At 48.2% G+C, this 10,692-nt stretch overlaps 1 protein-coding gene across 1 annotated transcript; it reads left to right on the top strand.

The window, feature by feature from the left end:
* Window positions 1-4,878: 4,878 nt before the first annotated feature.
* LOC141748945 (syntaxin-1A homolog) lies at window positions 4,879-5,766 on the top strand. The gene has a single exon (XM_074601779.1). The coding sequence runs from the start codon at window positions 4,885-4,887 to the stop codon at window positions 5,764-5,766; it is 882 nt and encodes a 293-aa protein (XP_074457880.1). The 5' UTR covers window positions 4,879-4,884.
* The last annotated feature ends 4,926 nt before the right edge of the window (window positions 5,767-10,692 follow it).

Raw genomic sequence — 10,692 nt, 5'->3', positions numbered from 1 at the left:
TGGCCACCTGTACCCTGAGCGGAATCGCTGCCGGGGCAGCACGTTGCTCTGATGTTGGCCATCGCAGGGGGGCACGGCAGCGGGACGGCTCCCATTGTGCCGCCTCACACACAGCGACGTCAAACACCGCTTAGTTCCACCTGCCAGCCCTTAATTACTCCTTTTTTCCCCCCTTGTGAACCGCAGTTAGCGTAACCCTTGTAGAAGTTGTGTGCTTCCTGCCTCACGAGAGGTTTCCGTTTGAAATAACCTGTGAAACTCTTATGTCGGTGCTTGAACTTCGATGGGTCTGGGCAGTTTTATCACTCCTCTCTCTCTATCACTCCTTTCTCCATCAAATAAGCAGAGGCCGCCCCCTTATCCCCGTCACCCCCTTATCCCCGTCACCCCCCACCCTGCAGATAAACATAATCATGAAGAAATAATTTGTGGAGGATTTTTGGCTGCTTAAAATTTTGCGTCCTGTTGCGTATTTTAATTTGCCCGGAATGTTTTCTTAAATGTACACCTCGGCTGCTTCTCCTGCACAAAAGACCGCGCAGCACATAGAACGCTGAAAAGAACTGACACCGGGTGCGTGGTGAGGAGAGTTTTCAAGTAATTTAAAAAATGTGGCAAGACCAATTGGAATGTATTGCTTTTGACAATGTTTGGAGGCTCTCTTGACCGCAAAAAAGCAAGATGAACCTTGGCAAGCATTTGAAAAGGCAGCTCCTGGGTGTCTCTGGAAGGTTTCTGCAACCATTCAGAATCACACAGTATGAGCGCGAGAAAATAAGTTCAAATCACTAATTTTTAATAAGAGCTTGGTTAATCTTTCGTCTTTAATCTGAGTGGTGAATGACAGGGAAAACTGAATAGCTGTAGGTTCAAGGATGTCTTGTCAGCCCTGACTTGGAGTCTCCTGCTAGCGTTGGTCTGTGTCATGAATTCAATGTTTTAAAAACGTATGTGTGTGTTTACATCTCTTGTTTTTCTTTTTTTTTTTTAAACCATCCTGCAAAGTTTTATAAAACGCTAATTATTTACATGATAGACTGAAGGAGCAGTTAACAATCCAAGGATAAATCTATACTTAGTATTTGTAGGGAGCTGTCATTGTGTTCTTACAAGTATGTATTATAGAAAATTACTGCGCATGTGCGATAGATAATTTTCAAATATTAGTATATCAAGAGGTTTACACATTGAAAACAAACAAACAAACCAACTCCTTTATGTACAGTAAGTAACAGCCTGCAAAATTTAGTCTAAAACATGTCTTTTTTAGTATTAGAAATGCAAAGACCTGTTGGAAGCTTGTACATTTTTAATATGTCATGTTCAGCCCACAGCAAACTTACACAACTGTGCTACGAATCCCTGAAAAAAATTAGATTTCCAGTGGAATTGCTGTCACAGCCTTAACTCTAGTATTATAAAAATGGTGCTTAAATACATTTATGTGCATGGATGTGGGTACCTGATAAGAGTTTGTGAGAATTTGAAGTAAAACCGAGCAGCTTAGTGCTGTGCTTGCGCGCTGGTACTCCTGCTAGATAACTGCAGCCACCTTTGGGAACTGACAAATGTGCAAATATTTGGAAAATGTTTAAACAGGTGGACAATTTAGAGCAGTTTCTCAGTTTTTGAGTTGGTGTTTTTCTTTTAATTGGCAAGAACTGCATTATCTTCCCCATTTCTGGGGCTGCGAGGAGCAGCCAGGGTGGTGAGAGGGGGCCGGGGGAGCCGCGGTCCTGCCTGGCTATTCGCGGCAGGGGTTGGCGTCCCCCCTCGCGGCTGCACCGCTCCTTGGAAGATAAAATCAAAATCCTCCATTTCTCTTCGTAAAAATGCTGCCTCGGAGAGTGGTGGCTGCTGGGATATACTCAGAAATCGAAGCCGGATGATTATTTTTTCCTGTAGAAATACTAATATAGGCTATTCATTCCTCCGTGAGTCGTTAGAGCAGACTTCATTTAGAAACACCAGTTGATGTTTGAGCAATGAAATTCACGTGATTTAGGCTCTCCAGTTCATGTTCTGGGTGATTTAAAATACTCCAAAAATGCACAAAACTATTAGAATTGTGTCTACTTTCTATATTGATTTTTTTTTTTTCCAGCTGATATTTATGCCCATATCTTCACATCCGCTATCTCAGGTCCCTTTAAATGAATACTTCAGGGATTTTGATGCCACTTGGTTGGCAGACCAAATGTAATATTTATATGCAATGAGCTGTTAGTTTTTGTATTGTACAAATGTAAATTTGTAAAGATTTTTTTCTAGAGTTTTTTTGAAGTCACTTATGTAATCTAGGATGTTTCATTTTCCAGCTGTGGGATTGTCTTAATAAAAAAAAAAAGATAAACTCTTACTTTGGTTTTGCATTACTTACTAAATAGTTTGGACATTAAAAAGACCAAAAGTATTTGAGTTTTCAACGTAAAAAGAAAATCACTTTTTGATTCAACTGGATAATTTTATACTTATAAAAAAAGGAAACTTTTATAAACTGGATATAGAAACTTTTATAAACCGGATATAGAAACTTTTATAAACCTTGCAGGTCTCGAGCAGGACAGGAGGGAGACCCTTACCTCGGCCAAAGGCAAGGGCGAGGGCTCGCTGGGGGTCTGTCACCCAAGTCATCATCCAACCTGGCTCCAAAATACCATTTTCCTGGGCAAACGGAGAGGAACAGCTTATGCTTTCTTGGGAAACTATGTGAAAAGTGCTGCCTGGGGCGATAGTTGTGTGCAGAGCCTCCCCGAGAAGCACCGGAGCGGGCGCCGAGGAGAAGGTTTCCGGGTGAGGTCCCTCCTGCCGCCGCGGGACACAGGTCGGTTTAGGTGGTGAGGTTCAGCTCGAGGATGAGGTCGTACCTATTTTTAAGGGGTATTTAATGCAAAATGAAGAACTACTTCTTTTTTCATCAGTGTTCTTGCCCTTTTGTTAAAGAGCAGCGATAATATTGTTTAAACAGGGCTTCTCCTACACAAGCAGCGCCCGCAGCCGGCGGATGGAGGGCACCGGCTTTGGCTGAAAGCCGCCTTGGCTTCGTGGCCAGCGCAGGCTGGGCACTGCCCGTGGCGCTGGGGACAGAAGTGACCGTCGCCTGCGGACAGTTAAATTGCAAAGTTGGATAAAGCCGACGCTCGCTGTCCCACATAGGAGCGGGGAGGGGTTGGGGACTGTCACGGAGCTGCGTTTCCCACTGCACAAAGGCTTTAAAGCCCTTGCACCCCATCAGGCACAGACGGATTAATACTCAAATACTCATGCCAGGTCTTCAGCTAAGGACAACCTCCCTGCGGTTAACCTGTCCCTTGCCATTCAGCTCTCGCTTAAGCCTGTCCTGCCACGTATTGCTCTCGCAATCCAGTATTTTGGCTTTTCCCCTCTTTAATCTCTTGATTTATTTGACATTTCATTTTGTTCCGCTCATTCAAATGGGCCAAATGGAAATTCCTCTCAGATGTGAAAGAATATCTTCTTTTTAATGCAACGCTCATATTCCAGGCCTCTGGAACAGAAGGGCTTTTTTTTTTTTTTTTTTTCCTCTTGGCCTTGTTGGTTACAGAGAACAAAATTAAACTTGTATTGCACGGATGCTGAAGCCCCCCTGCTAAGTACATCCATCAAATGGCATTAACGAGAAGAAATTACACTCTCTTCAGAGCTGCTTTACCTCCGTCAAACCACCCTTTGCTGTCGCTCCTGTAGATATTAGAGGTGTTATTTCATATACTTGATACCCGCATATGTTTAGGTTATATATGATAATGCATGTTATAAGATATATGATGTAAAATATTGATATGGTAGAGATAATTCAATTATTCTTCCAATGAGCTTTAGAAGTGCATTTAGAGGAAGTATTTTTCATAATGGTAGCTTTTGCAGATGTTTTAGAATGAAATTATGATTTTTCATGTGTTTCAGCAGTGTGTGTACTAAACACTAGCTTGCAGGACAGCTGTGTCATCCCAACGCTCGTTTCCAGCCTGGAAAACCCCAAAATGCCTTCCTCCATCCACCCATCACTGCTGGTGCCGTGCTCCCGGTGTGCAGGGGATCGCGGGGCACCCTCCGGCTCTCGGAGCCTTGCCGACCTCCGCAGGAGGGGAAGGCCAAGGTTTGCCTCCATCCCGCCTTTTCTGTTCAAAACAGGCACTGCAATGGGATGATTTTGCCCTTCAGTGGTTATATTCTCATTGAAACTGTTTTTCAAGGCTCCCAAGGAACGCGGTGTAGGTTTGCAGACGTGCCCTTTCTTTGTTTGAAGGCCCGGGGAAGTGGTCGAGGCACCATCCCTGGAGGTATTTAAAAGACAGGTAGATGTAGTGGTGAGAGATATGGGTTAGTGATGGTTTTGGTCAGAGTTAGGTGGGTGGTTGGACTCGATGATCTGAAAGGTCCCTTCCAACCTGGGCAATTCTATGATTCTGTGATTCTAAGGCCATTTTTGGGGTGCAGCACGTAGGTGCCACCACAGGGCCCACCACAGGGGAGGCCGGGGGAGTGCCAGGCAGGCGGCCCCCTTCCTCTGCCCCCGGCATCCCGGACTTTTGGGTTTCTTTGTTCCGCGGTGAAGAAAAGCCCTTTGTCTTGCAACACAGAGGATCGGATGTTGAGCCAGGAGAGCCCCTCCCGTGACGCTGGCGGTGCTGGCAGCCATCCCGCCCCAGGCCGCCTTCCTCCCGCTCTGCCTCTCCGCAAAACCCCTCTCCCCTCCCCGCCGGTGGCTGACGCAGGACGGCCTGCCCGCCTCCATCAATATTTGCTCAGGCTCAGGGAGGGAAGGTTTAACAGCTCCGGCTGACGCAGGGAGCTCCGGCCTCGCGCCTGCCCTCCCGGGGCTGATGTGCCACCCCATGGTGCCGGCGGCCAGTGCGGAGCATGAGGGACCGGCTGGCGGAGCTGCGGCAGCGAGCGGCGGTCGAGGGGGACCCGCATGAGGATGGCCTGTGCTTTGACAACCCGGCCTTCGGCGGGGACGACGCCAGCCCCGTCAGCCGGGCGCTGCAGGAGGCGGCCGAGCTCTGGCGGGCACTGGATGGGCTGGAGCAGCTCTCCGAGAGCATCGACAGGACGCAGCAGAGGGTGCTGAGCTGCACCTCCGAGGACAGCATCGCCCGGGAGAAGCAGGGACTCGGTGCCGCCAGAGCCGCCTTCACCCGCCAGGCCGTGGCCCTGCAGCCCCAGCTGGGGGCCCTGCCGGTGGCGCCACAGGGGGGGACGGGGCAAGCGGGACCCCGCGTCCGCCAGACCCAGCTGTGGCTGCTGCTGCGGCGGTACCGGGCCGTCCTCGCCCGCCACTACGCCCGGGAGAGCCGCTACCGGCAACGGCTGAAGGAGCAGATCGAGAGGCAGGCGGAGCTGGCGGGCATCGACCTGGGGGGTGAGGACCTGGACCGGCTGGCTGAGAGCCCTGAGGCACCTCGCATCGTGGGCCGGGACCTGGAGGAGCTCAAGGCCAGGCAGCACCTGGCCTTGGCCCAGGCGCGCCAACGGCAGCTCCTCGACCTGGAAGCGCAGATGGCAGAGCTGCACGGGCTCTTCCTGCAGCTGGAGGGGCTGCAGGCCGAGCAGCACGGGGCCGCCGACAGCGTGGAGCACTACGTCCTGCACACCCTCGACTACGTCGCCCAGACCGGCGGCGAGGTGAAGAAAGCCTTCGCGTGCCAGCGGCCGTCGCGGCTCTCGGCCCTGCTGACGGCCATGCTCAGCCTCTGCGCCTGCTGCACCTGCCTGCCCTGCCTCAGCGGGACCCTCCGGTGAGCCGCAGCAGCACCGGCAGGAATCTACAGCGGCCCTCATGGCTTCCCCTTGTGTCTGTGCGAGAAATGGTGTCCTGAGAGGCTGCTGTTGTCCTGCACTTCTTGCCCGATGGTGCGGGGACCATGCGCACCATGCACAGTGGGCCTGGGACCACGCACACCTTGTGCGATGGCGTGGGCACTATGTACACTGTGCACAATGGCACTGGGAGTGTGCACGATGGCACTGGGACCACGCATGCCTTGCACAAAGACATGGGCAGCATGGACACCTTGCACGATGTCCTGGGGACCATGCATACCGTGGATGGCAGCATGGGGACCATGCACACCCTGTGTAGCAGCATAGAAACCACCGTTAGGGGTCAGAACTAGGTGATCTTCAAGGTCCCTTCCATTCTACGGTCCCAAACCATTCTATGATGCTATGGTTTGCCCAGTAGGACAGTCACCCAGACCACTGCAGCATCTAACAAGGAAAAGCACTTTTAATACTCTGAAACCCAGCTTAAAAACGTTAATGTTTGTTTCTTTTTAATTTATTTAAAGGAAGGGATTTAAAAAAACAAAAAAGCCTGTTGAAGTTTTTGGCATATTTGTTGTGACGTGCGAGGGGACCCCCTGGCTTGGTGCTGCCATGGAGCAGTGTAGAGGCTCCTCCACTGCATCTGAATTTTTGTTCTTCCGGCTTTCTCCAATTTCTACTTCCTATGTGTTTTTTACATGCATCAGTGTCGCATTTTCACCATTGTTGATTTGCAAACAGGTGGTCACATTTGGGCCGGCTGGTTGGGTGTCCCCCTGGGCCCAGCCCGTGGTGTGACACCAGGAGGGTTTACGCAATTGATGCAGTTTTTAGGAAACTGCAGGAGACAGACTCTTACTTGACCCTGCACGTTGCCAAACCAGCCGATATCACACGTGTGCTGGAAACTCAGTGGGACTGTTTCCTCCAGTCCTTGCGATACCATCTGAATTTCCCCAAGCCTCTCAAATTTGAGACACGGCAGCAGAACCGGGGGCCTGGTTAACTTTCTTGGAACCCTTTGTGGAAGGTTCCTTTGTGTCCTGGCAGTTTCTGGGGTCAGGTCCCAGTTGTCTCGGCCACCCCTTGGTTTGTTTTTGTCTTCTGGCTGAGCCTTAATTAAAAATCTTCTTGTTAAGCTCTTGAGTGGGGACGGGTGAGTTATTTCTTTGCAGCAGGCAGCCCAAAGCTAACGAAGAGCAGAAACAGAATGACTTCTTAGCGTGTGTGTTGGGCTAAATTCTTATGAATCTAGAAAACTTAATTTTCAGCCTGATGAGTGCACATTTTTTCCCTATGTGGATATTTTCCGTTCACCTGGAAGACTCCCGGGATCAGGAATGTCAATCCTTGGGAAAGCAGTGGTGCCCTGGGGAGCCAGGCTGAGCCCTCTCTGCTCCTGCATGCTTTGCCTTTCTTTTCTTTGTTTGTGAAGTCTAAATGAATGTTACTTTTTCATTCAAAACATGATGAATGGAAGTTACCTCTTTATTTAATTTTAAAAACCCCACAACTTTTTATCTGAGAGAAGAAATGGACTGGTTTTCTATAGAAAATTAACTGTAATGGAAATCCAGGGTGGCAAGCACAGCAAGGGTTTGGGATTTAAGCACCTGAATTCTATGTTTCCCTGGAATTCATAGAAAAGGCAAGTCAAACAGCACCACTGCTGTGGGAGCGCCAGGAGGCACGTGTATGGGTGACTGGAGGATCTAGCTGGGACATCCCCGTATCCCGGGATTCTTTCACTGCCAGGCGCTCCAGAGCTGCATCCCCCTTTCCCCAACACGATGTTCCCAGGCAGCACTAAGAAACCCACCAAAACTGTGGTGTTTTGTGTCTGGACCGTAATTTTGGCGTTTCTTCCCGGTGCTGAGGCCGGGGATGTGCTTGGGTCGGGGCTGAGCTCCCGTAAACGGGAGCTGGTTCCACTCGGAGCACACTCCAAGCACCGTGCAGTGAGGAAGAGGGGGAGCCCCGGGAAACGAAGCAAACAAAGCATTGCAGAGCTGCTCATGAAGTGAGGATGGGCTGAACGGGCAGAAGATTGGCTGAAGGAGGCCAGAGATTGTGTTCATTGCTAAAAACTTGATGTGATCATGTGATTAAAGATGATATGAAAACGCAACCTTAATTATGCTATTTCCTAAGCCCTGAGTTTGGGCTTGGCATCCCGAATGGCGTAGGATGGGACGAAGATGAGAATAACAATTCTGACAACAAAGCTTCCTGGTGAAGTGTCCTTCTCTTGGTTCCTTTCTCTCCTGTTTGTTGAAGAACCCCAGAGGAAGTTTCCCAAAGTGGAAATCAAATAAAAACAGCAAGCAGAAGGATGCGCTTTATTCACACTTGCTGTGGTGGCTCCTGCTCCCAACCGGCCTCTCCAGCAGGGACCGCCTGCCCTGTCCCATCTCATGTGGCCAGACCAGAGGAAACATCATCTACAGCTTGTATTAAACCCCATGTTTTATATGCAGGTGCCAGAGCAGCCTCCTGGGGAGCACTGAAGCCTGTTTACAGACTCCCAGCACGTACGGAGAAGGGAAAAACCTCAGGGGTAGGGGAGGTGGCGAATCCAAACGCAGCATAACTGATATTTATCCATGTTTTATGCAACACCAGCACGGCTCCGTGCAAACAACCTCTCTGTAGAGCGAGCACCTGCCTCGGGAGAGCCCTGGCTGAGCCCCGGCGTGGGTCACTGGGCAGCACCCTGCAGAACTGGTTGAGCTGCTCAGTAAATGATTATCCGTAAGGCGCAGGGAAAAAACCTGTGTTACCGTCAGTGCTTTCAGCCAGGGCATATTCGCAGGAGTTTTCACGAAGCACAACCTCCTCCAGAGCCCGGCGTGGAGGTGATGGTCCCCGCGCTGGCTCCTTTGCTGGCAGCAGCAGCTGGTGGCACATTCCGTCTTGCCTACAGGGGAGCAACTGAATTAACAAGAAAATAGCCCTGGTTTGTGTTACAAGGACCAGTGAGAAGTTAAAGACGTAGGAGAAAAAGATGAGAAACTTTGCACCTCAGAGCAGATCTTCCCACCAATGGCTTCAGTGGTTTATGAGACTTTATGAGTTTGTTCATTGGGTTTTTTTCTTGATTGCCTTTCATTAAATATTGGCCTCGGATTGAGACTGATTATTGTATGGCAAAGTAATTAATAATATTGTAATGCGAGCACAAACGTTTGACAGGATGGGGAAGTTTCCTTTCTCTTCTGAGTAAAGGTTGGGACTTCATTTGGAGCACGTTTGGTTTATGAATATTCCTGGGGATGACGAAGCCGAGGTGGAGCACCTGCTTTAATGATTCAAAGAATATACATGAGGAGACTGTTTTAATTATTTCCCAAATGAGCGTCATAAATTTAGGAAGTTCACATTTAAGGGGAAAATTAAAGCCAAACATGTGAAGTTAAAATCAGGCTACCCAAACCCCTTAGCTCTGTTCTCTAATGACATGCTCAGAATGAGATCCATTAAAAGGGGAACTTTTTAGTAAAATGCATTAAAATGAGCTGGCTTAAAAGTACAAAATGTGCTGGCAGCACACGCTGGTTTTCACTTGCAAAGTCTTTCAGTTGAAGAGATGTTACTGACAATAATTTTTTTGAAGACTTAAAAATATTTTCCTGACGTTTAGACAAGCAAATAATTCCAGAACAATTTAATCACCCTATAGAACTTTTTTTTTAAGGCGAGGTACATTCTTGGAGCTTAACAGTCTGTCGTTCCTGCTCGGAGACCCCGGGAGGGCTCATGCACTCCAATTCCAGCACCGAATTTTTATCCCTTCAACACTCTTGATTTTTCATGTCACGACAAATACCCCCTGAAAAGAATGATTTCATGTAAATGCACCTTTAAAAGCTTCCTAAACATGGAATAGGAACTCAGGTCCCCGAGTTCTGTCCAATTGGCAGCACCTGTTTGGCCAAACCTCTAGCCATACGTGTTTATTGGCAAAAGTGGAGGGGAAAGTCGCATCAGTGTTTAGGACTGTAATTCCATTTTGCTGTACTCCAGTTGGGCTTGACTAATGCACCCTGGCACGAGAGCAAGGATAAATTCTTAATTCAAAATATTTAGGTATTTTAATTCAAGAGGCGAGATTTGATGAATTATATCTTCATTTTCCTCAAACTATTTCCATTGAAAACCATCATTCAATATTTCCATTTCCAGAATTTTTCCCCAAAGCTGTTTTTTTGTTCATAAAGGCTTTGTATACCAAATCCCACTTGGTATTTTTATTCTGAGTATACTTCATGTCAAATCAGAAATTCGTTCTTCTTTGTGGGCTACCAAGTTATTGCGCTGCTTCAAAACACTTCTTATGTTTCATTCACCGATACAAAAAATGTGTCAGCAGTTCAAATTGACTTGATTTGTTTTTCCCCAGTTTTTCCTGTGTTTTCCAGTGAATCAACAACTCTATTCACAGAGCTCCTCAAATATTTGCTGCTGCTGCCTGTCTTTGAAAAATGCAGAGATCTGTCTCGCAAGCCTTTCTGCGAGAGTGGGGATCGCTGCCACGAAATTCAGGGGAGCCACTTGTCTTTCCAGCAACAGGTTGGGAACTCCATCCTTGTTTTTTATTGGCAAATTGGGCTCCTTTCAGGGTTGTTTTGGTGCTTGCTCCAACCAGATGTCTTTGGCATCCCAGCAGCCCCATCCGCATGGGAAGCACGGAGCAGGTCGCTTCCCAATTTTATATCTTTTTAAAGTGTGTTTCTCCAACAGGCATGAAATAAATTGTGTTTTCCAATGTTAAAATATTGGTATTTGGCAATATTTGGGCAATATGTCCGATGGGTATTGGACAGGGATGAAGTTTGATCTCCATGCCTCTTCCTGAAGACAAAACCTCCCGGAAATAAATTAGGATGAAGCAGCTAATGTTTT

The sequence above is a fragment of the Larus michahellis genome, chromosome 9, assembly GCF_964199755.1.
Source record: "Larus michahellis chromosome 9, bLarMic1.1, whole genome shotgun sequence".
NCBI lineage: Eukaryota > Metazoa > Chordata > Aves > Charadriiformes > Laridae > Larus > Larus michahellis.
Note: the sequence above shows the minus strand (reverse complement) of the source record. Positions and strands in the feature narration are given on the sequence as shown.